This window comes from Gallus gallus, chromosome 27 (genome assembly GCF_016699485.2).
Source record: "Gallus gallus isolate bGalGal1 chromosome 27, bGalGal1.mat.broiler.GRCg7b, whole genome shotgun sequence".
Lineage (NCBI taxonomy): Eukaryota > Metazoa > Chordata > Aves > Galliformes > Phasianidae > Gallus > Gallus gallus.
Window position 1 is genome coordinate 4,075,628 of NC_052558.1, and position 27,275 is coordinate 4,102,902.

General features: G+C 63.3%; 3 protein-coding genes and 2 non-coding genes across 6 annotated transcripts; 2 read left to right on the forward strand and 3 right to left on the reverse strand.

Annotated features, from left to right (window-relative positions):
* Window positions 1-161: 161 nt before the first annotated feature.
* PLXDC1 (plexin domain containing 1) lies at window positions 162-12,916 on the reverse strand. Of its 2 annotated transcripts, none has more exons than XM_015299524.4 (14): window positions 12,776-12,916; window positions 11,821-11,936; window positions 10,255-10,398; window positions 9,925-9,994; window positions 9,728-9,850; window positions 9,477-9,595; window positions 9,295-9,394; window positions 8,303-8,398; window positions 7,916-7,997; window positions 6,690-6,750; window positions 5,877-6,012; window positions 4,781-4,816; window positions 3,679-3,839; window positions 162-2,678 (listed from the first exon to the last, which is right to left on the reverse strand). In XM_015299524.4, exons 1-14 carry the CDS (start codon window positions 12,843-12,845, stop codon window positions 2,559-2,561), a joined length of 1,434 nt encoding a protein of 477 aa, XP_015155010.2. In that variant the 5' UTR covers window positions 12,846-12,916; the 3' UTR covers window positions 162-2,558. The 2 variants fall into 2 exon arrangements, with proteins under 2 accessions (XP_015155010.2, XP_015155009.2); XM_015299523.4 differs by having other exon boundaries at window positions 8,303-8,410.
* A 631-nt stretch (window positions 12,917-13,547) lies between these two features.
* Window positions 13,548-13,619, reverse strand: TRNAC-GCA. Its single transcript has one exon. It is a non-coding gene; the product is annotated as a tRNA-Cys (tRNA).
* A 1,050-nt stretch (window positions 13,620-14,669) lies between these two features.
* LOC100858629 (dickkopf-related protein 1-like) lies at window positions 14,670-16,650 on the forward strand. The gene is made up of 4 exons (XM_025144227.3): window positions 14,670-14,843; window positions 15,624-15,801; window positions 16,064-16,259; window positions 16,380-16,650. The coding sequence occupies exons 1-4, from the start codon at window positions 14,691-14,693 to the stop codon at window positions 16,432-16,434; spliced, it is 582 nt and encodes a 193-aa protein (XP_024999995.2). The 5' UTR covers window positions 14,670-14,690; the 3' UTR covers window positions 16,435-16,650.
* Window positions 15,205-15,295, forward strand: TRNAI-UAU. Its single transcript is given in 2 exon segments — window positions 15,205-15,242; window positions 15,260-15,295. It is a non-coding gene; the product is annotated as a tRNA-Ile (tRNA).
* On the reverse strand, window positions 16,644-27,125 carry CACNB1 (calcium voltage-gated channel auxiliary subunit beta 1). The gene is given in 15 exon segments (XM_015299528.4): window positions 16,644-18,425; window positions 18,427-18,491; window positions 19,386-19,571; window positions 20,119-20,214; window positions 20,305-20,456; window positions 21,133-21,242; window positions 21,604-21,662; window positions 21,743-21,823; window positions 21,982-22,001; window positions 23,233-23,309; window positions 23,387-23,523; window positions 23,691-23,813; window positions 23,927-24,046; window positions 25,728-25,814; window positions 26,963-27,125. Coding segments are annotated over 15 exon segments (1,707 nt in total). The 5' UTR covers window positions 27,050-27,125; the 3' UTR covers window positions 16,644-18,118.
* Between the last annotated feature and the right edge of the window lie 150 nt (window positions 27,126-27,275).

Consider the following 27,275-nt stretch of genomic DNA (forward strand, 5'->3'; position numbering starts at 1 on the left):
AGATGTGTTATTACCCAAACCCAAAGGATGTCTTTAAAAGAAGGTCTTTGTATTCCTACAGTGGCCTTTAAAAGCACAGGGGATGAAAATAATTCAGGCTGTGCTTTGAAGTCTGCATAAACGTAACCAACAATCCTTATTTTGAGAACAAAGCAGGCCAAAAAGGAAGATTTTTTTTTAATATTAAGACTATATTCCATGCAGATAATCCACAGTAAATACATTGCATCGAAAGACAGTTAAAGTGCCTTTTAGTCCCCCTAAAGAGTCCGACTGTGCTGTAAATTCAAGTATGTGGAAGGCAGGCCTGCAGTTACTGGGAGGAGTCAGGAGGAAAAGGTTCTGATTTTGCTTTTCATGTCCTGCTTGTCCTCATCGTGTTCTTGCTTCAGCACCCGAGGGCAGGATTAACCCCTATCAGAGTGGCGATGGGATGCACAGGGCCTGGTGCAGCTCGCCCTGCTCCAGCAGGACAGCAGTGCTGGTAAAGACGTTTCTCTCTTTCTTCTAGGCAACAGCAGCCTTGCAGTTGGGTCTTAATGTAACAGCTGACCTCTTCCACGACAAAGCCATGTGCAAAGGTTGGTCCCTGCTGCCTCATGGGCTTCCCAGGCATGAGCTCTGAGCACCCACAGCTCATGGAAGGGAGGATGGGTGGCACAGCACTCCCTGCTGAGCTCAGTGCGCCCTGCCAGGACCCGACCCCTCTGCCCACGACTGCAGGCAGAACCTCCCTGCTCTGCCCCAAGGCGTGAGCCATCAGCACCACACCTGACCACACAGAGCACAGCCTGCTTGGTTGCAGTTCTTTGCTCTGAGCAGGAAAAACACCCCAAAAATGAAGCCTTTCTGACCGCAGGCACTCAGAACTTGACGCCTGTCCCACAGCGTCCTCCACGTGTCTCCATCATTTCTATGCTATGGCACTTGGATGTTGCTTTGCTCCACCTGAGTATCTGATCCTCCTTGGAACCCCTTTGAGGTTCTGCCTGCAGTAATGCAGCAGTGATTCATACAGCTCCATTGCACTGCGTTTAAAGTCTCTTTTCTTTCGAACACGCAGCACTGCAGGCTTGCTGGATGTTACCTCGCATCTGAGAGGCTGTGGGGAAGAGGAATACCTCCAAACCTTGCTGTTATTGTGTGTGCATACGAAGAAAAATCACTAGAAATAAGGCCATTATTCAAAAAGGTGGAAATCCAGAGAAAACTCCTCACCAGCTTAAAACCATCCGGGGCAAAAACTAAAGGACAGCGTTCTTCTCCCTTCTTTCTACTTCAGGGAAACAACCAAACCTTCCCATCAAAAGCTTCATTTGGTTTAAAGGTTTATCTTCAATATGTACGTAAAGAGAGACTGCCTGGCTCGTAACAGCTTGGCACGACTCAGCCTGACTTACCCTGTGAAAGCATTTGGTGCCTTTATGCCATAATAAGATGCAGCGAAAGTCTCCCTCGTGGCTACGTATGAGGAAGTATAATCTAGGGTCTAAATGCCACAAAGCATCCATATTTATCTTTAATGGCTATATAAATTCAGCAGATGAGAAGGAAAACATTAATTAGACAGACCCTGCCTTTGGCAGTGAGCACCACTGGTGGCAGCTGAACCAGCCAGCGGATGAAATATGCTCCAAAGATGATATCAGAATAAATAACCGAGGATCAAAAGATAAGGAGAAAATATAACCCATATAACCAATGCTGGGTTGTTTTGTTTTTTTTTTTTTTGGTAGGAGAAAGAAAACTTTACCTGGCATTGGACTTTGGCCTTTTCTTTTCATGCCACCTCTCCCCAGTTTGGGACCCAGCCCTGCCCTGCTGGCTGTGGAAGCAGCGTAAGCATCTCTGCAGATGGCCCAGAAGAGCAGAGCAGCCCCGAGGGGTGCAGTGCTGAGCCCCTCTCCGAGGGCCGGATCCTGGAATTGATGATCCAGCATCAGTGCAGACCGAGGGCCCATCACTGCCACGGCAAGGAGAAGTCGTAGGGAACCCATTGACTTCAGAACACTCTGAATACGGGGACGTTAATGAGGCATTTCTCAGATGTTCAGTGATCTCAAGGCACGTACGCCTTCATTACTCACTATGGGAAGCTCCCTTGGGTGTGCTTGGGGTCACCTCTGGGTGCCACCACGGCAGAGCTCTGTCCCCATCCCCTGCTGGATGTGTGGCCATGCCATGGCTTTGCAGGAGCCTAAGATATCATTTCTCCCCTTCAGCCTCTGGTTCCTTCAGGGTGAGAGTCACAGCTTCCAACTGAGCAAACTAACGGGATGGCAGAACGTGCCTCAGAGCCAACGGCTCACGGACATTCTGAAGGCGAATCCTTCGAAGGGTTTTGCTCTTAGAATAAAACAGGTTTTCCATCCTTGCAGAGCAGAGCAGAGAAGCTGGTGCTTGGCTGGGGGAGGAAAGAGCCCCGACTCCTTCTCCAACGCTCCATCGGGTCTTTTTCCTCTACTTGCTCCTCCTTTTCCAACAGGGGAAAGACTTTGCGATGGGATAACAGAAGACTCCAACAGCTGGGGAGGTCGGAGGTGCAGGGGGAGAAGCGCTCAGCACTGCTCTGCTTCCACGAAGCCCTCCTTCTCGTGGCTGGCTGCCTCCACCTCGGAGTACGTGGCGTGGTTGGTGTGATTGCGGAACTTCATGGCAGGCCAGCGATGTGGCCTTCGCTGTGGACGTGGACAAAGAGCCATCAGGAGCTGTGAGCAGCAGCCTTTCAGGACAAGCCTGCTGGAAACTCGCAGCTCAGTCCCGAAACAAGGCCGTCTTTGTGGACCTTCAGAAAGGGAAGCCGTGTTTTGTGCTTTAAGGAGCGCATTGCAATGCATCGGTCTGACTGGGCTGACCCACCGATAGGGTTAACAGAGGGAGCGGGGTGGAAATGGGACCTGGAGGGGAGATCCCATATGAGTGCCAGAATGGGGGTGTGCTGCTGTGGGAAACAGATGGGGCGGCCACAGAGGGTCACCCCCCGCACCTCTCCCCCACCTGCAGCACGGGGACGGCAGCGCTGCATCCTGCCTGGGTGCTGCAAGGATAAATGCACCAATGCTGAACTGAGAAAGGCCACAGGGATGGATGCTCTGCAGCTGGGACAGATGGAGGAGAGATGAGCGCTCGAGGAAGGCGGCAGTGGGGGACAAGGAGAGGTGAGGGCTCTGCATCACTGCTCCCATGGCAGGACTCAGCCCGCTGCTGCCCTGCGCTGTGCACTCCTCGGGCTTTTAGCAGCAGATGGAGATTGTCAGACCCCCCATCTTCCTGAGAATTAAAATCTGCCATTCCCAGCCTTCACAGCACCGCTGCCACAGCAGCTGATGGCACGACATCTATCAGCAAAGCCTGACGATTTCAGTCAATAAAATCCAGCTGGGCAACTGAAAAGGCTGCGATGCCAGGCAAGGGAACTGAACTGCTCCGTGTGAGAAGGCAGGAGAGGCTGAGGTTGAATGGGGAGAAAAGGCAAGGTGTGAATGGGAGCACAGGAGAGAGCACAGAATAAAGCAGCGTGGGTAGAATGAGCCTAAGTTTAAAGCGCTGGCAATTGGAAGGGGGGAGGTGGCTGCGACTGCAGGATAATGCAAAGAGCCTTCAGATGTGCAATCTACCCCACGTCTGTGCTCTGCTCGGGAGGGTTGGGATGGGAGCAGGGCAAGGATCCCCACTCACCTCGATGAAGAAGAGGGCAGCGTTGGATGTGGGGTGGCTGTTGATGTAGATCCCAGCGAGGATGATGGCTGCGATGAGCAGCACAGCCAGCACGATGCCCACGATGGTCCCGGTGTGAATGGGGGCACCCACCGCAGCGGAAGGGAGGTCGTTTCCCACACCTGCAAAAAGGGTTCAGCTGGGCTTGGAAGTGGGCTGAGGGCTGAGGAAAAGCAAGGCAGGACGCTTGGAGCCCTGAGCCTGGTTCAACAGGAGGGTGAGGCGCATGGAGAGCTGAGGGCTGAGCTCCAGCATCCCTCCTACATGACAATAGCTGGCAGAGAAAGGATTAAACCGTGACCATATAATAATTCCCCCCTCCATCCAATCCCTATTCCTTATATATTGGCTGCTCACTCAGCCAGAAAGCCATTAGCCATATGCTGAGGGCTCCTCAGCACCTTACCCACAGCCCTGCAGCTTGCCCCAGCCCTCGGCTATGTGTACCCCATTGCACAGAGCTCAGAGCCCAGACATGGCATAGATCAGCAGTGACATTACCAGCCATCTGAGGAGCAATTTGGCTGAGCCTGGGAAGCTCATGCATTTCAAAGGCCCTGTGCCTGCACTGGCACTGATGCTGCACCCACTTTTTAGCCAACGTAACTTCCAGGAGCTGCTTGCAATGAAGAGGGCTGGGCTCTGCTTTGCACGGGGCTGAAAATTCAGCTGCAATTCAGGGGAGCAGAGATGGAAGAGGCAGAGCTGGGCTCACAGAAAGGACACCCCATGTTTGAACTTCACAGTGCCCTTTGGCGCAGCTGGGGAAGGAAAAGGACGTGGTGTAAAAGCTGCAGAGAAAGGGAGCTGTGTGGAAAGAGAAGGCTCACAGTCCTCCTTCACTGAGAAAAGGGGGAAGTGCAGACAAAGGCACCAGGGTGAAACAGATCAGCCCCAGCTCTCACGTGGCACAACCTGAAGCAATGCTTAACACGGGAAGGACGATCAGATTCTTATCTTGATTGCAACTTTCCAGCCCCCAGCTCACCCTGCTGACTGATCACAGCTCTCAGCTGTAACACGGAGCAGAGTGTGTGCAGGCAGAGACACGACGGGGCCTTACCTTCACTGCCTGCCTGCTGGTTGAGCTTCGTGTCGTCTGAAGGAGGAAAGGAAGGGCAAAAATAGTTAACAGCCCACTGAGACGCTCTCTGTGCCCCCCCCCCCCCCCCTTTCCCTCCATACGGGGCACTGCCAACACCCACCCCCAGGCGCTGCATTTTCAAATGAAGGGAGAAAAGGACACCCCAAGCAATGAAACACCACCATGGGCACACGCTGCGTGGCATACCTGCCTTCACAAAGGTGCCTCGTGCAGCACAGACCCCTGGGGAGCAGCCCTTGAACTCAGCAAGGCAGAGCAATAAGGGGGCATGGGCTGACTTGGCTGTGCTGCCAACACACCCCACCCAACCTGGAGGGCTGTTGCTCCGTGGACGTTTCTCATGGGGGTCCAACACCCGGCCCCATTTCCCTCTCATTCCCCACCAGGGTGCACCAGGACGGTGCTCAGCGCCCCTATGAGCCACAGCTCTGGGCCAGCACTGCAGGTGTGGGACTCTCCCAAGGAGGCAGAGTGGGAGATGCAGAGGGCTGAAGACCCCCATCCTCATCCTCATCCTCATCTCCCTCCCCGCTGCGCTGCTCCCGATGGAGCCCTCTGCCCGATGCAGCTGGCCGTTTGTTTGCTTCCAAGATTACAAATTAACTTCATGCTTCACTCTGGCACAGGAAGGCTCTTGTTCTCACTCCAAGAACCGGCGAGGAGCTGCAAAACAATCTCGGTGGTGCCGCGTTCCCCCCCTCCTTCCATTGCTCCTATCAAAGTCAGCTCCGTCAGCCCCGCGCTCCGTCCCCCCCCCGGCTCCTTCCCGTGGCTGAAGGACAATTACCGACGTTCCTTTCTATTTATTCTAATTAGCAGTTTGCGTTAGGGACTATTAAGCAGCAAAATGGAAGCGATACCTGCGGAGGAGGGAGCCCTGCGGTGATGGGATTATCCAGCTTCAGCACAGGGGCGTCTCGGGGGGGGGGAAATGGGGGCCTTCATTTGGAGCTTTCCGTGCTCCCCAGCAATCACAGCCCTGCTGCACCACCGCCAGCCCCGACCCACAGAGCAGCGACCCCCACCTCAGCACGGGGACCCCACAGCGTCCCACCTTCTGTAGTGAGGCTGTCAATGAAGAGTGAGGCCGTGGGGGTGGCGATGTCCTCATCCAGCGGTGAGGAGGAGCCGTCGGGGGGGGCCGAGTAGCGGTCGTCCTCTGCTAAGTCCTCACAGCTCTTGGTGTCTGCCTGGGGGGGGACACAGCGGGGCTGGAGGCGTCGTGGTGGGGCTGGAGGAGGGTTGGGAGGAGAGACAGAGCCCAGAAGGGGTGGAAATTGGGGCGTGGGGGGATGAGTGGGAGAGGTTTGGGGGGCGGTGGGTTGGGGGAGGTTTGGTGCCAGCCTGCCCTGCTTGCATCGCGGGCCCTCAGCATCAGTCCCGTGAGCTCCCTTTCCCTCTTTCTTGGTAAACAGAGAACAGGGATGAGCGTTCAGTGGGGAAAAATAAAATAGATTAAAAAATATATATATATAATAACAATCACCAAAACAACAAAACACCAAAGCAGAAACAGATGTTTGGTTAGAGAGCTGATCTTTCCGAGACAAAGAAACGACTTTGTCCAACGTGGGGATGTGCTAACAGGGACATAGAAAACCCCAATCCTAAAGGCCGCCTCCTTGCTTAGAGGGGATTGGGGTCACACTGAGGAGCAAACACAGCCCGGGGGGGGCACAGCTGGGGCACCTCTGGGCTCTCCTCATGGAGGAAAGGGGGGATGTCCGCCATGCACAGACCCCCTGTGCCACAGCAGGGCAACCTGAAGGGACACCGTCCACCCAAAGCAGAGCTCAGAGTGCATTTTGGCACTGGGATGTGCCCGCTGTCACCCAGCCCCGTTCCCAGCGCAGAGCCCCAGCCCTACCTGCTGGGCGCAGCCGTAGGACAGCCACTCCTCACGATGCCTGTCGAAGCCACTGGAGCACCTGCAGCGAAAGGGAGCATTAAACCCCAGCAGGTGGGATGCAGAGCAGCCACGGAGCGAGCAGCAGTGCCCATCTGCTGCTCCGCTGCAGCCCCTGAGATGCCCGGCGGTGCCACAGCAGCAGCGCGAGGAGCAGCGCAGCGGAAGGGTTACATGCAAACTGCTCTCTGAGGATGTGGGGATTGCAGTGCAGCTGTGCTGGAAGGACCCAAACGTTCCTCTTTACGGAGGTGGAAAATGGTCAGCGCTGCTCCTCCAAGGAAAACAGAGGAGCGGAGAGATAGGAAAAAGATACAGAGACAGCGGCAAGTTTCCATTCCCTGCGCTCTGCGCCAAGGCTGGGAGCTCCAGAAGGGTTTGTTTGTGTTTTCCTTTCCCTCTCCCCAGAAACATCTGGGCAGGAAAAGCACAATGAAGAAATTATAAGTGACATCAGGAAAGCAGCAGCCACAGAAACGGGGACTGAGGCAGCTCTGTGGCCTTTGGCAGCCCCCGGGCACCGACCCACCACCATCCCATGGGTGGGAAGAGCAGAGCCAGCAAACTGCACCGGGTGCCCGCGCCCCCAGCCCTGCTCTGTCCCTGCTGAGGCCTCATGGAATGGCTGCACAGCCGGGATGCAGCCTGAGCAGGGCTGGGTGAAGCATCCCCTGCGCTGTGCACGAGGATCTGTGTTAGTGGGTCCCCTCCCCTGCTGCCAGCTCCACATTCCGGTGCTGCGCAGCCTCTCTGCGGCTCTCCTGCTGCGGCTGAAGGAGGGCAGAGCAGCATCCCAAGGGGCAGGGGCTGTCCCCATGGCCGGGGGCACTGCAGTCCTTTGGTGTCAGGGACCTGAACTGCACCCGGTCAAAATCCCAAGCCCAGCATGGAGCGGATCCCACCCGAATCCCACTGACGTCAGCGCCCATCCATCCCACTGCTGTCCCAGCTCTGCACCACCGCCCTGGGACTGCGCCCCACCCTCGGGAAGTGGCTCCTCCAATTCATGCCCTGAGGTCAGACCACCACCAAACCACTGACCGTGAGCCACTGCCAGCATCACTCCAACAAAAAGAAAAGGGAAAACCACTAAAAACCCCTCAGCAACAGCAGAGATTGGCCCTGCAGCGCAGAGCTACGGGAACATCTCCAGCAAGAGGAGAGGCAGAAGTGACCCATCGCAGTACCTCTGCAGGACGTGGCACCAGCTGCAGTTGAAGGTCAGCGTGGAGCTCACGCACACCTCACAGCTCCGGTGCTGGAGACAAGCTGCAGAGAGAGGGGAGGTGTGATGGCACTCATATATGCAATGATAGCATTGCCCAGCACAGCAATAGGCTGGGAGGTGTCTGCAGGACACGGTGGGACCGGGCTGCTCCCAGCCCAGCAGTGAGCATCCTTGGTGACCCTTTGTGACAGATGGACTCCCCGCTCCATATTAATGCACTGCTCTCCCCCACGTGTGTGGATGTGAGCGCTAAGAGCCCGTCTGCTCAGCGGGGTGCTGGAGCCACACAGTGCCCACGGAGCGCCCCGTGGGACAGCCCCGGTTCCACCCTTCCCCCACGGCTTACTGGGCAGCGGGGTGAACTCCACAGCAGACATGTTGGTGATCTTGCTGGTGTCCAACTCCACGCGGTGGTACTCGTAGATGGTCCGGCGGCGCGACTCTGCAGCGGGAGCTTTGCTTTAGGGTTGGTGTGAGCCCCCCTTGGCCACCCCCTGCTGTCGGGGCTCTTCCTGTGGGACGGGGCAGCAGGAAGGCTGCAGGGGAGGCCGAGCAGCAGCAATGGGGGCTCAGGGCACGGAAATCCCCTTCCCCACCTCTCCAGGAGCAGCTGGGAGCTCTCTGCCCCCCCTCCCCAGAGGGCCCGTAGGTGGTCCAGCCGCACACAGCCCCCTCCCCATCCCCATCCCTGTCTCTCTTCCAGCTCCGTTCCCTCTCGCGTCCCTCAGTGCTCTCCAGGAGCCCACGGGGAGGGGGGCAGCAGCCCCCGAGGCTTCCATGCAAACTGCTGTGAATGGGTAATAAACGAGGGCCAGATGGTTGGCTCCAGAAATAACGAGCAGAGCGCGGCGCGGGGCGCAGCACGAGGAGCGTGGTTGGGTGTACAGGAGGGGAAGGGAGAGGCTGCAGCAGCCCTTCCAGCCTGCTCGCCCCGCGCCTGGAGCGTGTGTCACGTGTGGGACACGTGTGCAGACACGTGTGTGCTGCGTCCTGCTGGCACTGGAGCTCACATCACACGCAACAAGCGTGCACACATGCATGCACCACGCGTTTCCCAGCCCAGGGCTGCATGGTGCATGTGCTGCTGTTTGGGGGGGGGCGTGGGGAGCAGCACCCTGAGCTGCTCATCTCACCCCTCAGCACTCCCATGGGTGCTGCTCTGCCCCAGCCTCGCAGCTGGATGCCCACAAGGTGATTGCAGCTCACATGCAAGCAGCGCAGGGCCTGCAGAGCACGGCACCCCCAGGCCAGGGCTGCAAGCTGGGGAGGAGCCCAGTGCACTTAACCCACAGGAGCTGCCCCGGGGATGTGGGACACGAGGAAGGGGATGGCACTCACCGGGCACCTCGGGGGATGCATTGAGGACCATGAAGGCATCAGACAGCCCAGCCTTGACGGGGTGCTGCGCAGCACTGATCTGCAGGACGGGCACCGGGATCTGCATGGGGAGAGGGTGCGATGGAGACGGCCCCACTGAGCCCCACAGCGCCTCGGTCCCCAAACCCGACCCTCTCCCTCACCTCCTTGTACCCGAAGACGATCCTGCCGCTGCTGTGCAGGGCAGCCTGGAAGGTGAAGCTGCCCACGTCCTCCTTCCCTTGGAGGTAGACCTTGTCCCACTGCACCACAAAGACCGTGCCTGGGGGGGACACCACAGCGGGTCACTCTTCTCACCTCTCCCCACCCTGCGTTGACCCCCAGGGCCCCTTCCCCACACCCTCACCCCTCTCTTTGCTCCCCAGGGCAGAGCTGTGCTCCGGGAGGTGCTCACCATTATCCAAGTACTGCACGGTGGAGTTGCGGGAGTAGCTGGGGTTGAAGTTGGCCATGAGCGGTGCGATGTACTGCGTGGCTGTCAGCATGCGGTGGATGACGTCCCCCATGAAGATGAAACCTGAGCGAGCAGAGCGGGGGGGGGGGGGTCAGCTCAGTGCCCGTGCTCAACCCCGGGTCCCCGACCCCACTCACCTCCAGTTGCTATCGTCACCTGCCGCAGGAGATGCCCATAGAAGGGGAAATCGAAGGAGAGGACGATCCTCTGCAGGAGGAAGATGGGATGAGGACAGCAGCCAGAAAGGGGGAAAGCTGATGGGGATGTTGGGCTCCCCCAGCTTGGAGCGACCCCCAGGGCTGGCACACGGAGGGCTGGGAGGGTGCAACACCCCCTCCCCCCCCCATGGCTCATCCCCTTCTGCCACAGCAATGGGACTGGGGAGACCCAAATGCTTCCCCCAGGCTATGGGGCAGCCGCTGCCGCCATGGGGAGGATGGATAGCAGCTGGGACCCCCCGGGCTCACCGAGGCCTGCCGATGGGTGTTGGAGAGGATCCCATGGACCTTCACGTGGCTGCTGTCGGCTGCTGCCATGTCCACCCACAGCCCCTGGCGGCGCGCAGCCCCTGGCCCATAGGTGCGGGACACGTAGTAGCTGTGGTTGTCCTCCTGCAGTGGGGACAGGGACAGCATCAGCACCGTGCAGAGCTCTGCAAGGATGCAAAACCCACGGGCACCATCTCAGTGCAGAGCAATGGAAGCGGAGCAGAAACGCCCTGTGCGAAGCCGCGCAGGGGCTGAGAAGTTGGAGAGGAGTGGAGGAACCACGAGTCCGACGCAGCGCTGGCAGGAGGGAGATGTGACTCATGAGGGACTTCAGCACAGCAGATGCAGCCTTCCTGGGAAGGAATTGCTGCTTTGGAGCCAGGGGTTGGGAGCTGCGGCTGCAGTGACCACGAGAAGCGGAGCAAATAAAGGCATCAGAGTCTCCAACGGCCAACCCTGGTGCTGGGCAGCTCAGGGATGGGAAACTGAGGCACGGGGACGGCTGTGCTGGTACCGCTGCGTCCCAATGCACGGGACGTGTGGCTTTTGGGACCCTGGGATGTGGGGTGCTCAGGGGCTGAACCCCCCCACACAGAGCCCCACAGCCAGTGGATTCCAATGCATTCCCAGTAACCCGGGGGAAGGAGCTGGGATGGAGCGCAGGAGCCGGGGCAGCACAGAGCATTTGGCTGCTGAATTCCTGAGCTCATCACTGAGTCACCAGGACGCCCGGCGCCCACCGCCTCGCTTCGGTCACAGCAGCATTTAGGAGGGGGTTTGGATGCTCAGCCACGTGGGAACGCAATGAGCTGCCGCACCCGGAGCCTGCATTGCTTGGGGAGAGGTGCAGTGACCCCAAAGCCACGGAGCCCCCAGGAAGTCCCCTCTCCAGAGCCACGTGAGCAGTCACACGCCCTTCCCAGTCAGGATTCGGTGCTTTGGGTTTTCCTCTACTTTTTGGAGCACTTCCACTCCCTCTGTCCCACAACACAGAGCTGCAGTCCCAGCAGGGGTTGGTGGGACCCTGCAGAGCTCCCCGCGGGGGTCCCTTTCCCCACAGCACCTCTTTGCGTGGTGAGAACGAATCCCCCCCCTCCCGAATCCACACTCAGCTGCCACAAAAACACCGGAATCACTCACAGCTCAACAGAGTGGGGGCCCTCATTGCAGGGAATGCACCCCCCACAATTAGCAGTGAGTGCACTGCGGGCAGCAATCAGGCGCAGCCAGGAGGTGAGAACGGAGTGCCATCCCCAGAGGTGAAACCGCTGCCACTCGGTTCCAATAGCACAATGGAGGCTGCAGCCTTCCCCATAGAGCCCCCCCAGCACAGCACCCAGCAACGTGGCACGGCCACGAGCAAAGCATCCCCAGTGCTGACCCCCAGGTGCCCCCGGGCACAGCTGCCTCTGCCCAGGCTGTAATTACCCCCCGTGCTGCCAGGATCCGGCCCCACATGGTAAACCAGAGCCAGAGGCTCCACCAGAATGGAAATAGCTCTGGGTGGTGTGGAGTTGGACCCCCCCACACACCCCCCCAGCTCACCACAATGCGCGTCTCGTTGTCCAGCAGTGTGTCGATGAGCAGACTGCGTCCCACCAGGTCCTGGCTGATGTGCATCCTCTGGGGCTGCCCGGCCCCACGCTGCCCCTCGGGGGGTCCTGGGGGGAGCAAGGAAGTGTCAGTGGGGGCCCACAGTGCGATGTGTCCCCCAGCAGTGACGCACTTTGTGCCACGAGTGTCCCAACCCCAGCGAGCAGCGCTGTGATGGGGTGCAGGGAAGGGATGTGAGGTGGCCAAAGGCACGGGGACAGCCCTGGGCAGGGGGACAGCTGTGTCGGAAGGGTGACTGGAAGCAAAACGCCCCCAGAGCGCCCCCGGAGCAGCTCACGGCCCCACAGCGGCGTGCAAGGAGGAGCACGGAGCCCAAGGAATGACAGCGACCGCAGGGCTTCAGCAATGGGGCAGCGGCACAGCCGCGTCCATGGACGAGCAGAGGGTGGTCCGAGCTGAGGACATCCCCAGCCGGGGGGTCCCCCCTCCACTCGCTGCTCCTGGGGCACCCTCTCCAGCGGCGCCGTCCCCATCCGCGCCCTGGGATGGAGCACCAGCGGGTGAGGAGGGGGTTGGGGCCGAACCCGCAGCTCCCCGAGGTTTTGAGTTTCTGCTCTCGGCGCCTCTGGGAGGGGAAACTGAGGCACGGGGGAGGGGGGCTGCGCGCGGGGACCCCCCGGACGGGCAGGGAACGGCTTCTGCGGCTCCGGGTCGCGCTCCCTTTGGGTGCGGGAGCCCCGCGCCGCGGGCGGGTTCAGCGGTTGCGGGCATCCCACGCACCGGGGGCCACGCGGACCCAGACCCGACCCGACCCCTCCCCTGGGATAGGCACAGCCGGAGCCGCTCTCCGTCCACGGCCACGCGAGACCGCGGTCACGAAGCCCCCCCGCTCCCGCGACCCCCGACCTCACCCCATCCTCCCCCCCCTCCCCGCGCCGGCCCCTACCTGCACCCCGCGCCCCGCGCCGCCCGCACAGCGCGATGAGGCCGAGCAGGATGAGGGCCCCCCCGCGCATCGCGGCCGGCACCCGCCGAGCCCCCGCCGGGCACGGGGCTCCGCCACCGGAGCTGGAGCGGAGCCGGGGGTGGAGCCGGAGGGGTGGTGCCGGGGGTGGGGATGGGGCCGGAGGCAGAGCCCGAGCCGGGGGGTGCGGGGCGCGGTGCTGCCGGCGCGGTGCCCTCATCCCGCGAGGGGTATCCCCTCATCTCACGTGCAGCGATGCCTCATCCCGCGTGCAGTCACCCTTCGCCCCACGGGCGGTGCCCCCTCGCCCCCCTCACCCCGCTGCCCCACAGCTGCTCACCCCACCCCCGGGCTGCTCCGCAGACCCCCCCCGGCCGGCACGGCCGTGCGGAGCAGCCCGGACCCCGGGGAAGGGCAGAGGGGCTGCACCCCAAAAACGCGCAACCCACGCCCTGAGGACCCTCCGGGGGCGGCTTTGGGGTCCTGGCCGAGGGGCGGGGGCAGCAGCAGAGCCCCACATCTCATCCCCACCGCCAGAACGGGGGCTGATGAAGGTGATGGGTCGCACCGGTGCTGCAATTAACTCATGAGCCGAACGCGGCGCTGCCCGTCCCGCTGCCCTCTCCTGGGGACGTTTCTGCGCACGGACAGCGGGATGCGGGCGAGCACTGCGCGACCACCGCTCAGCTGCCGCTGCTGGGGGTGGGGGGATGGGATAAAAAGGGTCCAAAAAGGAGGAAACCCCCCCAAAATGAGGGGGCACCCGGATTTGAACCGGGGACCTCTTGATCTGCAGTCAAATGCTCTACCACTGAGCTATACCCCCTCTGCCGGGAAAACCCCATGGAGCACTCAGAGATATCCACGCGCTGCGCTGCGCCGTCTGCAAGGAGCGCTGCGAGTGCGGCTTTGCACATCGTTGCACATTCATGCACGCACGCAGCCTTCTGCACGCGCTTCCGTGCAGAGGGGGTCCCATCCCCAACCCCCCCGTAGGGGCTCATAGGGCGCAGCTTCGGGGCAGCAGCGAAGCGGAGCCGAATCGCGGAGCGGGAATGCGGGGGGGGGGAGAGCCAGACCCCCCTCCCCGGGGCTGTGGAGGGGGGGATTAACCGCAGCCAGCGGGGGGCAGATGGGGGAGTACGGACCTGAGGACGACGGGTCAATATTTGCTCCCTGAGCCGCTGTGCAAACACGGGGGGGCGGACGGGGGGGACCCGGCTGAGCCCCGGGGGAGCTGCGGGGGGGGAGGGGGGGCGTCAGCTCGGAGCGCTGTGGCGGTCCCGCTCCGCTCGGGGTAGCCCTGACCGCGTCACTCGTCGGCGTCTGCTGTGTGTGGGGCGGGGGGGAACCGAAGCCCGGGGTAGAGAGACGGGGACCGCGGGGAGGACGGCCCGAAGTGTCCCCGAGTCCGACGGAGCGGACAACGGAGCGCAGCACCGCACCGGGAGGGTCCCGCTGTGTTCGCCTCACTGCAGAGCGGATCGGAGGGCGCGGGGGGAGCGCAGCCCCCGGCAGCCCGGGGATACGGCACTGCCTGCAGCCCCAGCGGAGCCCGTCTGCGGTTCGCTCGTGGGATGAGGGCCGGGCGGCGGACACCTCGTTAGCAGAGCCGTTAGGGAAGGTGCAAAGCTCGTCACCCCCGCGGGCGCGGGGGGAGCTGCACCGAGCGCAGGGACGGCGCCGGAGCCAGACTGCTCCGAGGGGGCGGTTTGCTTTGGGGCTGCAGCACCCAGCGAGGGGAAGGCTGCAATTACGTTAATCCCTTAAACCCTGATTGCCTCCTCCTTCCCCATTAGGCGTGCAAACACACGGAGCAGCGGGGGGCGACGGGGGCCGCGGGCTACAAATAGGTAGCGCCCACCGGGAGCCCCTCAGTGCCACCGCCGTCAGCGCCATGCAGCCCTTCCCGGCGCTCCTCTGCATCCTCGCCGCGCTTCTGCCCGCCGCCGCCGCGCACCTCTGGGCCTGGATGTACGCTCTGCCCCAACACCCGCCCGACAGAGCCGCGCTGGGCAGAAGCGCCGGGCCGGGGGGCAGCGCGGAGGAGGTGAGAGCGTCCCCGGGGGGGTGACGGGAAAAAGCAGAAGTAACGCGGGAGGGGTGGAGGGATGCAGGGATGCAGGGATGGGGATGGAGGGGTGGAGGGGTGGAGGGATGGGGATGGAGGGGTGGAGGGGTGCAGGGATGGGGATGGAGGGGTGCAGGGATGGGGATGGAGGGGTGCAGGGATAGGGATGGAGGGGTGCAGGGATGGGGATGGAGGGGTGGAGGGGTGCAGGGATGGGGATGGAGGGATGGAGGGGTGCAGGGATGGGGATGGAGGGATGCAGGGATGGGGATGGAGGGGTGGAGGGGTGGATGCGGGGTCGGGTCGGGAGGGGGCGCGGGCGCGGCGGGCGGCAGCGGGCGCTCCAGTGGCGCAATCGGTCAGCGCGCGGTACTTATAGGGCAGTACGCGGAGCAATGCCGAGGTTGTGAGTTCGAGCCTCACCTGGAGCAGGAATTTTACGGGCTGCCAGGGTGATGCGTGGGACCCCCGCCTCAAATACCATCCGGGCGGCGGCCCTTATGCTCGGGGTTTTCTTTTCCTGCGAGAAAATTGCATAGAGCGGCAGTGCCCTCCTTCCAGGGGTGGGTGCCCGTGAGCCAGCAGCCCCTTAAAGCCGCCGGGACCCCACGGATCCCAAATCACCCTCCTGAGCAGCCCCGGCTCCATCGACACCCGCAGAACCCGAACCCAATCCCACCCTGTGCTGCCCTCCAGAACCATCCCAGGGGCGGGGATGGATCCGGGCCCCCTGACCCCACTGCTCCGCCCCCCATACAGGTGACCCCGTGCGGCCCCACCACCCCCTGTGCCCACGGACACTTCTGTGATGAACACTTCGGGCTGTGTCTGCCCACGCGGCCCGCCGGGCAGTACTGCCGCCGCGACACCCACTGCGCCCACGGCCTCCTCTGCACCTTTGGGAAGTGCCAGCAGCCCGTGCCCGACGGGCAGGAGGGTGAGCAGCAGATGGGGTGGGGTGTGGGGGGGTGGGGAAGCCCATAACCACAACCCCGGGAGCGGAAGGATGTGATGGAGGTGGGGTTGGTGCCATCATCCTTCATCAGAGCTGCTGCGGGCACCGGGACCCATTGCAACCCACGCTGCAACACGCATGAGGCTGAACGACTTCGCAGCCCCCAGGGCCCATTGCAACCCGCACGGGGCTGCGGGGACTCAACCCTTAACCCCTCTCTTTGTCCCCCCCCCCCCCCCACAAGGAGCACGGTGCCAACGGGATGAGGACTGCGGGGCGGGCGGCTGCTGTGCACGGAGGCACGGCGAGTTGCTGTGCCAGCAGCGGCTGGAGTTGGGGCAGAGCTGCCATGTGCCCCCCGGGGGGTTGGCCTTCAGCATCAACCAGGTGTGCCCCTGCCAGGCTGGGCTGGTGTGCCGAGCATCGCCTCCACCACGAGAGTGAGTATGGGCATGGGGTGCCCTGAGCGGCCCCGCGGGGAAGGGATCGATGTCCCCATGTCCTGGGGGGGGTAAGGGGGGGCTCGGAGCAGGGACTGATGTCCTCACGTCTCCCTGCAGGAAAGCGTTTGAATATTGGCCAGAGAAGAGCGAGTGGAGGTGCCGGCAGCCCTGAGCCAGCGGCGCTGTATTTATTCCCTGTAAATAGCGTGTACAGCCCCACTGCACCCCAAAGCAGGACGTGTCCCTCCCCAGGAGCCGGGCAGGTCCCGGCCGATCCCAAACCCCACCAGGAGAGGCTGCAGTCACCGCAGAGCTGAGCTGTGCGTGGTCTCAGCCCCCCTCCCCGCCCCCCCCCGCACCCCCACCAGGCACAGCCGCGGGGAGATCTCACCGAAATGTTTATTACAAAGAACCAAGCGAGCGGGGCGAGTCCCCCCACACACCAAGGAGAATAAATAAATAAAATACACTTTGTCGGGGTCTTTAAATAAACTTTGGGGGGGGGGGGGTGTGACATAAATACGGGACGTCCCTCTGCCCTTCAGGAGGGCTTGGGGGGGCGGGGGGGGAGGCCCAGCTGCCCGGCCCCGGTGGGGCAAGCACCGGTGCAGGTGGGTCTCAAAGCACTTGGCAGGCAGTGACACCGAGTCCCCCCCCCGCAAAAAAGGGGAAACTGAGGCACACAACGGGCGGAGGCGGTTTGGCAGCGGCAGAGCTGAGCGCCCCGGAGCCCCCCCGGCCCGGGCTGGCAAGGCTGGTGGTGTGGGTAAGGCAGCGACCCCAGGGCCCCCCCAGCATCGCCCTAAGGTTGGGGGGCGAGAGGTGAGCCCAGCCCCACTGCGAGGGTTGGCCATGGGGTGTTCCCACCCCAGTGCTGTGACCCCCGTGGGGGCACAGGGATAAGGACACCCCAGAGCGGGCACAGGTGAAGGCAGTGCCCTGGGAGAGCTGGGGTGGGGGACAGACAGACAGGCGCACAGACAGACGGACACAGCTGGATGGGGAAAGAGCAGACAGGCACGGAGAGGGGGTGGCACAGAGGGGGTTGGCAGGGTTGGGGGGGCAGGGCCTGGTGCTGCTCGGTGCACCCCATGGTCCCAGGGAAAGGGGGGGGGGGATAGTACAGGACCCCCCCCGGGACCTGCTGGGCACTGTGGCAGGCCAGGGCTGGGGCAGCTGTTAGCACGTGTTAGACACCACCCCCCCTCCCCAGATTGGCTCAGATTTGCCCCCTAACACCAAAAACAGGCAAAACCCTCCCCCACTCCAATGCAAACACATGCAAAAACCATGCCCCCCCTCCCCAGGCAGGCAGCACCCAGTGGGGACCCCAAAACCCTGCACACACGGCACACACATGCACCCCTCCCACAGCTGCAGGGCAGGCACTGGCTGGGGAGGGGACAGCTGGCAGAGAACCCCCCCCCCACCGCCAGCTCAGGGGTCCCCCTGCAGCAGGGTGACAAAGAGCACCATGGAGAAGCGGGTGCACCCTGGGGAGGGGGCTGCAGGCAGGCAGCAGGCAAGGGCTGGGGAGGAAGGAGAGCGCAGCCCCCCACCCTGTGCCATAGGGGACGGGGACACACCAGCCACAGGCATGTCCCCTTTGGTCACTTGCTCTCCCTGTGGGACGGGAAAGGCCCGAGGCACCTCAGGATGCTGGGGGGGCTGCGGTGGGAGGGAGATTCCCCCCTCAATACCAAGAGTGGGGCGGGGGACACCCCATGGCACAGCTGAACAGGCTTTGGGCACATGGCCTGCGAAGGCACCCAGCGGGGTGCAACCCCTGGCCCCAAAGCCAGCACTGGGGCTGGGGGGGTGGGGTGGGGGGTCATCCCTGCCTACACCCCCCCACCCTAGCGGATGTAAACCTCCTGGCCCCAGCCCTCTGTGTCACTCTGGTCCAGACCCAAAGGCTCCGGCGGCTCCGGGCAGTAGCGGTCGTGGCCTTTGGCACGTCCCCGTGGTCCCCGGCCCCGCTCCTCGTCCCACGCACCACGGGGACCGGGGGGGGCCCGGGGGTCCTCCTCACCAGGATCGGTCTCGACGTCCATGCAGGAGTTGCCGGGCTCTGTGCAGGCTGAATCCCGGCTGCCGGGGGTCTCCGAGTCGAAGGTGTCCTGGCGGGACAGGCGGCGGGGGGGGGGCCGCGCGGGCAGGCGGTGGGATGGGCCCCCCCTCCCGGAGGTTCCCCTCGCCCGGCGGCTCCCCGTGCACCAGGTACGGACCCTGGTTGGGAGAAGCAACCACACCGTGCAAGGACAGATGGATGGGTTAGTGGGGGGGGGTGTTAGCTGCACACCGCGGGGCTCCGTGAGTAGGGGGGGCACATGCGCTCCTGCCCCAGCCCAGTCTGCACACTCCGTGCCATGCAGCCCAGACGTGGGTCTCATCCAGCACCGGGGGGGGGCACCAGGGTAGGGCCAGAGCAGTGGGAGGGTGTGGGGGGGAACGGAGCAGGGAGGTGGTGGGGTCAGGGTTGGTGCAGAGCAGCGCTCTGATTGCTGAAGGAATTAGCGACAGACAACACAGGACACACGTCCTTCCTCTGCCTGCTGCCCTGGGGGGGCTGCGGGACCACCTCGGCTTGGATATGGCCTCTTCTGCCAGACCCGGGGGGGTCAGGGGTGTCCGGGGGCTCAGCCCCCCCAGCAGCTCCCGTAAGTCCTCGCTATAACCCCGGAGAGCTCCGCAGAGCTGTGCGGAGGGGACATGGATCCCCAGAGAGACTCCAACCCCAGGGGGCAGATCCCAAAGGGTGACCCTGATCCATGGAGAGCAGAACCTCACCACAGGGGGATGGCCCCAAAGCCGGGGTGGGGAGCGGATCCCGGGGTAGGGGGGGGGGGTGACTCCAGGGGCACAGGGGTGGCATCAACCACGGAGCAGGGAGCACAGCCTTGGAGGAGGGGGCAACCCCAGGGAGGCAGCTGTTCCCCGGGGTGTCCCCAAAACCCAGGGTGTCCCCGATCCCTGGGGGTGTCCCTGATCCCCACGGGGAGGTCCCACGGGTGCCCTGCCGCCATCTCACAGCGCGTGCTCCTCCTGGGGGCTGGGGGTGCTGTCAGTGCCCCCGCGGCCCCAGAAGCCCAGGTTCCTGCGCAGGGAGGTGAGCACCTGTACCTGCAGGTTGGAGACGGGCGCAGGGCTGGCGGCCAGCGCGGCTGTGGCCATGGTGCGGTTGAGCAGCGGGTTGGGGGGGTTGCTGCTGGGGGGGTGCGTTGCCTTCCAGTAGGCCTCCAGGTACTCGGCCAGGTGCTCGCAGGCCTCCTCCAGCTGGTTCTCGTCCAGCACGATGTCAAACATCTCCTGGAGGGGGAGACTGCGGTGGGGTGGGGCTTATGGGCACAGGGCAGAGCCTACAGGTCAGGATGGTGGGAGGAGCATCTGCCACGAGGGCGGAGCTGCTGACTGCAATGGAGCGGGGGGTGGAGCCTATGGATGCAAATAAGGCGATGGGCGGAGCTTGTACACACGGGGGTGGGAGCTACATACCCATATAAGGTAGTGGGTGGGGGCATGTGTACCCAATAAGGAGGTGGGCAGAGCCTGTATCATGTGGAGGTGTGGCCTATTTACCCATATAAGGTAGTGGGTGGGCTGATGTACCCAAAAAAAGGTGCTGGGCGGAGCTTGACACATGGGGGAGGAGCATATGTACCCAAATATGGTGGTGGGTGGAGCCTTTGCCACACGGGGGTGGAGCCTACATAACCCAATATGGTGGTGGGCGGAGCCCGGGGCCAGGATAGGTGGAATCCCTACGTAAGGATGAGGTGGTGGGAGGAGCTTCTGCCTGGGGGGGCGGAGCCAATGGCCGCAGGGTGGTGGCAGGGGTTGGGGTGGGGACACTCACAGGCGGGCACTGCGCCAGCTTGTCGGAGGCCACCATCTGCACGTTGAGGTGCTTGGCCTGGGATTTGCCCCGGGACTTCACCAACCGCTGCAGCACCTGGGGCAGGAGAGAGGGCGGCGTGGGGTGGGGGGCACAGGGACCTCAGCCCCACCGCTGCCACCTGCCTGCCCCACGGCCCCCACTCACCTTTGGGGAGGCGATTTTGATGTAGACGATGATGGGTGCCAGGGAGGTCTTGGCCAGCTGGGCCGGGTGGTTGATGGTGTCGGCGTCCAAGGCCACCAGCTGCAGGGTCCGGGCCAGCTCGAAGATGCGCTCCGTCTCACTCTGCACCTCAGCTGCCAGAGTGGGGGGACAGAGGGCGTCACAAGGGCGTGGAGACAGCAAAGGGGGGCTGTGGGGATGGCTGCTGGAGATGGGATGTGGGGAGCGGGACAGGGCCAGGAGAGGCTCAGCCACACCAGCAGCACCCCAGCCCCACGGATGGGAGGTGGCAGTGGGCTCCCAGTGCCAGGGGAGGAAGGGGCTGAGACCCCCTGTACACATGCACTGGGTAGGAGCCTGCAGAGGCTGCACTCAGACCCTGCAGTAGAGCAGGTAGGGGGGACAGGGACCCTTGGGGCTGCATCCCCTGCTGTCCCCCAGTCCGCGCTACCCGAGGAGCACACGCTACATACCCAAGACATCTGTATCAGGAGCAGGGGAGGAAGGAAGCGGTGCAGAGGGGAGGAACCCCAAAAGGGAAAGGAGAAAAAAAAAAAAAAAAGAAAGAAAGAAAAAAAAGAGAGAAGGTAAAAGGGAGGAGGGGAAGAGAGACTGAGTCAAACTGACAGTGGGATCCGAGGGTCCCAGGTGCCCTTCGCCCCATGCACTCATCACCCCACAGAGCGGAGGGGCTGTGCAGGAAGGAGGGACACACGCTGAGCATCCCAAGAGGGAGGGGAAGGGAGCAGGAGACTGCTGGGCTGATACAGATGGGAGCTTGGGGTGGCCGAGGTGCTGCACCCGCCTTACCCAGGCTGGAGCGTGTGCTGGAGCGCTCGATGATGGTGTGTTTGCTGGGGTTGTTCAGCACAGAGCGCTTGGCGAGGGAGATGTCGGCCGTCACCCGCGTGATGGAGATCCTGTGAGAAGGACACAGGCTGGCGGGGGTCCAGACACCCCCATCAAACACCTGCTCCCCACAGGAGCCTCCCGCCAGCCCTTCCTCCCACCCCAAGCACGAGGCTGAGGTGGAGACTCCTTCTCCCTGAGGGCAGAACCTGCTCAAACCAGGGAGGGACTGATGGCCTCCATAGAGCTAAGAGTCCTTCATGGGACTTAGAGGTCCCCTGTGGGGTAAGGGCCCCTCTTGTGAGATTAAGGGCCTCCCACGTGGTTGAGGGTTCCCCCATGGCTTAAGGGCCCCCCATGGGGTTGAAAGCTCTCCAGTGGGGTTGAGTTCCCCCCCCAAGGAGCAGAAGGCCCCGCTGCCCCCCGCCTCACCTGCCATCAAAGCGATGCTTCAAGAAATCAAACAGTGCTTTCTGCATCATATCTGTCACCTGCGGGAGGGGAGGAGGAGTGCATGGAACTGATGTGGCCTTCTGTGTGTCCCCCCCACCCTGGGGTCCCCACTCCTCACCTCGTAGCCCTTCAACGACGGCCCCACCAGGATGATGGGCCGCATGGAGGGAACCACATCGTAGGGCGGCACGTGCTCAGCCTGTGGGGGCAGCACCGGGGGTCAGGGGGCTCACACTGGGCCGGGGAGCACAGCAGGAGCCCAGGGTGATGCCAAGGGACGGGGATGCCCCAGGAGTGGCAGCAAACCCATTCCCCCCCCTCCCCTGCCCCAAACCCAGGGGTCCTGACGCTACTCACCGATTTCTGCTTCTGCTTCGCTACGTCCCGAGGCGCCGGGGCGGGCAGGGGGAGACAAACAAGGCATGCGTGTTACTGTGGGAGGGGGCTTCAGGCCCCAAACTGGGCTGGGGGGTTACCAGGAAGCCCAGGGGGGGCACAGCTCCAATGGCAAAGGGAGATCGTGCCGGTGGAGCTCATTCTGTATTAATGCTGCCCTACTCTTGATTAGCGTTGGGGTGTGAGCAGGGGCTCTGCGAGGCTTTGGGGGTGAGCAGCACCTCAGCACCCCCCTACCCGTGCAGTGGTTGCACCCGAGCCCCCCAGCACCGTGCCCAGTTTGGGGGGGAGGAATGTTCCACTCTCATTTGCAGGGGAGACAAACACAGCTGTGCCACACACCATGCGCACACCGGGGGGCCCTGAGGTGGGGGGGAGGGGGGGGCACAGACTGCTCCATCAGATGGATCAGGGGGCACACAGCCATGGACTGAGCCATCCCATGGACCATGGGGGGATACAGCCATGGAACGATCCATCCATGGACCATGGGGGGATACAGCCATGGAATGATCCATCCATGGACCATGGGGGAGATACAGCCACGGAATGATCCATCCCATGGATGACAGAGGGATACATCCATGGAATGATCCATCCTGTGGATCACAGGGGGAGCAGCTACGGACCAGTTCACCCCACAGTGCCCCCGTAGCCCCCAGCAGTGTTAGGGCAGGCAGGGTGCAGCAGGCAGGCGTGGGCCAGACTGGGCTCTGTTACCTTCCTAAAGAAGGGGATGCGCTTGGAGTGGGCGGGGGGGGTGGTGACACTGCTCACACTACTCTTAGGGGAGCAGTGGGTCTCCGCAGCCTCCTCCTCCTCTAACTCATCGGGCTCAAAGGCAAAGCTAGGTGTGTCCAGGGCACCTGGGGACGCGCCGGGGCCGGAGGGGAGAGAAGAACAGTGATAATGGTGGTGAAAGGGGGGAGTGGATGGGAGCAGGGGATGTGAGGAGTGCAGGGACCCAGGGCTGGGGGGGCACCCCATGCACGCTTATTTGGATGTGTGCATGAGTGTGCAATGTGGGGCTGCACTTTGGTCCCACGCAGGGACCAGGGGGGCTGCATGTCCCTCCCAGTGCTGGGAAGGTAGAAGAGGGGACCCAGCTGCAGGAGGGGCAGTGGGAGAGGCGTCCAGTCCCCAGCAGGACAAGGCCCCCCAGCCCTGTGCCGGGCCAGCCCTGCTCCCCATGGGGAGCCCAGACATCCTTACCACTGGCCGGAGGGGTGGGCCTGCGCGTCCCCGTCACCACGTCGCCAAGGCTGGAGCTGGAGTTGTCACCCGATTTGCTGGGAGGGGAGAAGCAGAGAGGGGTAAGCATGGGGCTGCGTGAGGGTCCCAGGGGGCCGGAGGGGGTGGGCAGAACCTGGAGCTCAGTCGGTTCTGCCTCATCTTCTGCTCCTGCAGCAGCCGCATGTTCTCCAGTTTGACAGGGCTGGGGATGAAGCCGACCTCGCAGCCCTCCTTCACCAGCCGCCCGATCCACCAGTCGTTGTTGTACTTCTGCACCAGGGAATGGACACAGAAAACACCTCAAAGCCTGCAAACGGACGGCGCACAGCAGCCCCACACCCTGCCACCCTCAGCCCCGTGCCCTGCCAACCCCCATCTCCAAGTCCCCGCCGCCCTCAGCCTCCTGTTTTCCCCACCCCACCACTCCAGACCCTCACCTCCTTGATGTGCAAGAAGTCTTTGGGCTCAAAGCAGATGGCCATGCCCTGCACGGGCACATCATCATTAGCAGACGGGTTGTAGCCGACATTCGTCCGGACAGCAAATGCAACTGGCTTCGTCTGCAGGTGGGAAGAGGCTGAGTGGCGGCAGCATCCCCCTCAAACCCCACAGCGAGAGCCGGTGCCCCACGGAAGGCTCCCAGCGATGAGGGTCCCAATTCCCCCAGTCCCACCTTGGCTTTCTCCAGCTGTGCCAGTGCCTGGCGCTCAGCCTCTTTGCGCAGCGCCTCGCGGTCCTCCTCCAGTGACACATCCGAGTCCGAGGGGCGGCTGGTGTAGGACTCAGCTGAGCCCTGTGATGGCGTGGAGAAGGCTCAGTCCCGGCCCCACAGTAGGGACAATCAGCCCCGGCCCCAGCCCTATGCTGAGCAGCCCTGGTGCTGGCCCCAACCCCGGCAGGCAGCCATCACTCTGGCATTGAGGCATCCCCCAAATCCTGCACAGTGACGCCCACCCAGGGGACAGCCCCGTGGGTGAGTGCCCAAAGGACCCCTTGCGTTGCTGGGTGCACGCCCCCAGCCTGTGCCTCAGTTTCCCCTGAGCCGGGGGGGCCGTGCCGGGGTTACGGCAGGCCGAGCACCGGTGCAGCTGTTCCCATTGCTCCGGCACGGAACGTGACACCCCGCTCCCGTCCCGCTGTCAGTGGGCTCCGGGCCTCTCGTTAAACTGTGAGGGAGACGAGGACCCCCCCAGAGCCAGCAGCACCCCAGCTGTCCCCCCGCTCTGCACCAAGCTGGGGGAAGAGCAACAGTGACAGCTCTGTTCCAACCACCCAGGGGTCCTGCAGCAATGGGGCTGCACAGTATGGGGGGCTGGGGGTCACCCCAGGACAAGGCTGCAGCTGGAGCCTCGGCTCGCCCCCCATAGCCCCTCGCTTCACCCCATGCTGCGGTTAGAGCCACAGAGGGGGGTGGTGGGGAGACCCCCGGGGCTGTGACCCCCATGGGGACAGCAGAGGCACCAACCCTGTGGGGTGCCGTTCCCCACCTAGGTCCTCTGTAATCCCTGCATTGAGGCAGCCCCCACCCTTCCCAAACACCTTTGCACAGACACTACCACCGTCCATGGGGCAGCAGCCCCCCAGGAAACCCTCCCCCCAAAAAATCCACGGGGAGCAGAGATCAGTCACCCCCTCTCTGAGCCATTTCTCATGGGTACATCACAGCCTGGGGTCCGGGGGGGGGGGGGCAGAGGAGGAGGGACTGTGGGGCAGCAGCAGGCACACTGGGGTGCCAGGCTGGAGGGGCTGCTGGGGGGTGCTCACTCTGCAGCCCCTCTAAGTCAAGGGGGACCCCAAACCCTGGGACAGGGAGGAGGGGCAGGAAGGGGTGGCAGTGGGGGGGGGGGGGGGATGCTCACCGGGGCGGCGAGGTGGTCTTTGCCGGTCATCTCCATGGTGGCAGGGCTGGGGGCGAGTGGGCCGGGGGGGGGCGGGCGTTGCGTGCTGGGGCGCCCGCGGGTCGGGTTTCAGACACCCGCAGCCTGCCGGGGTATATTTAGCCTGGGCCGGGGGGGGGTGGGGGGGACAGTGCCAAGCCAGCGGTGGGTGGATGGGGCTGGGGAGGGCGGGGGTGATGCCAGGTGGGCTGCATGCCCTCCCCCCCCCTTCTCAGCATCAAAAGGGGTAGGAGATGTCCCGGGACCCCAAAGGCTCCTGATATGGGGGGTGGATGCCCCCAGCCCCACCCTTGTGCAGGGGAGAGGAGGGACAGCAGGCACAGCCTTGGCTGGTAACCTCTGGTCTCTGCTTCCATCAGGGGGGCACAGATGGATCTGGCTCAGATATTGCAACGGCTGTGCCCCCCCACCAACGCTCAGCTGCAAACCAGGACCCCCCCCACACAGCTCCCTGGGGGTCAAGGGCCACCAAAGAGGCTGTTCCCATTCAGCCTCAGAGGATATGTGCCTTGGGGGGTGGGGAGGAGCCAAACAGGGGGTGTGTGCCCCCCCCCATCAAGACCCTCCCATGCTCACCTGCCGGACGAAGCTGTTGGAGGTGGTGTCAGACGAGGTGCTGCCATCCGAGCGCTTGAAGCGGCTCTTGCGCTTGCTGTACTTGCCCTGCAGAGGGGGGTGACAGGTTTGGGGGGGGCATTGTGGGCATCACCCCCCCAGCATCCCCAGCAACATCGCTTCAGAACAGAGCACCGGGAGCTGCTGAGATCTGCCCCTCCTGCAGCCACCACTCAGCACCCCCAGACCCCCACACACCAGAGTGGGGGGGGGGCAGGATGCTCTGGGGGGGAGGGGGGGGGGGGCTGGGCCCACAGCAGCAGCAACACCCCCCCTACCATCATCCCCATGCCACCCCCTCGCTGTCACATGCCCCAGCCCCACGCACACACACGTGTGAGAGCTCCCTCAGCAAGAACGAGCCCCCCCACTGCACCCACGGTGTCCCCCATGGGGGCTGACAGTGCCCCCATAAGGGCTGTGGGATATGTTGAGGTGGGGGGGGGGAGAACCAGAGCACACTGGGGGGGTGCTGGGTGTGAGCCGCGGGGTTATGCCCTCCCCAGAAAGGACAGCTGGGCCCAGCTGCCACCGGTGGTCTCCGGTATTTTTAGGTCCTTGTCCCCCCCCCCTCCCGGCTCCATCCCTCTGTGCTGGAGGAGGTGAAGGCCCCGGGGTGGGGCAGCACCATGGAGCCCCCCCACAGTGATGGGCAAAGCTGCCCCTCAATCCCAGGGCTCGGCTGTGTCCCCACCCACGCTGTCACTGCTGCCTGACCCTCCCCAGCCTGCAGGGGAGGGGAACATGAGATGCCCCCACCCCAGAGGATGCATCCCCCCACCCCACACCCAGCGGATAGAGGTTTATTTTGGGGGGGGGGTCGCACTCACCACACACCAACGCTGCACAGTTTGCCCCATCCCCAAAAGTTTCCCTGTGCCCCCCGCACTGTGAACCCACCCCTGGATTTGGGGTGCTGCGGTGGGGGGGGGGGGGGGCACAGCCGTGGGGAGGTGATGCAGTAAAGGGGGGCGCTGCCCCCCTCCCCAAAAGAAAAACTTGGGGGCTGCACCCCCACTTCCCGCTGTCTGCTTTGATTTGGGGGAGCAGTGTGGATACGGGGGGGGGAAGGAACCGAACCTCCACTGGTAGGACGTGGGGGGAGGGGATGGGGGGGGGGGGTGGGGGGTTCCATGCAGCTTCCCCCCCTCCCCAGGGCTTTCTCTGACCCCCTCTCCCCCCCCCCGCGGTGTCACCTGGAGGGCTGCGTTGTCGAAGACGTCCATCTGGATGTCCTGAGCGGAGCTGTAGGGCGGGCGCGCCATGCCCCCCTCCCGCACCATGGAGCTCTCGGGGCAGCGCGGGGCCCGAGATCGGCCTCCGCCGCACCGACCCCCGCGGCGACGGGCGGGCGGCCCCGGCGTGCGGAGAGGGGAGGAGGGGGAGGAGGAGGAGGAGGAAGGAGAGGGGGGGGGCGGCCGCTGCCTCCGCCCCGGCCGCTCCCACCGCGCTGCCGGGAGGGATGCGGGATGCTTCCCTCCCTCCCTCTCTCCTCTCTCCGCCTTCCTT

Excerpts from the sequence above, each read along its gene's own strand:
- PLXDC1 (XM_015299523.4), bottom strand. The coding sequence starts at position 12,845 with ATGCGCGGGGGGGCCCTCATCCTGCTCGGCCTCATCGCGCTGTGCGGG. Across the intron at positions 9,395-9,476 it reads TCGTCTTCGGGTACAAGGAG|ATCCCGGTGCCCGTCCTGCA; the intron begins GTGAGGGAGAGG and ends CTCCCCATGCAG. Across the intron at positions 8,411-9,294 it reads TGCATCCCCCGAGGTGCCCG|CTCCCGCTGCAGAGTCGCGC; the intron begins GTGAGTGCCATC and ends CCTAAAGCAAAG.
- LOC100858629 (XM_025144227.3), top strand. The coding sequence starts at position 14,691 with ATGCAGCCCTTCCCGGCGCTCCTCTGCATCCTCGCCGCGCTTCTGCCC. Across the intron at positions 14,844-15,623 it reads CGGGGGGCAGCGCGGAGGAG|GTGACCCCGTGCGGCCCCAC; the intron begins GTGAGAGCGTCC and ends CCCCCCATACAG. Across the intron at positions 15,802-16,063 it reads CGTGCCCGACGGGCAGGAGG|GAGCACGGTGCCAACGGGAT; the intron begins GTGAGCAGCAGA and ends CCCCCCCACAAG.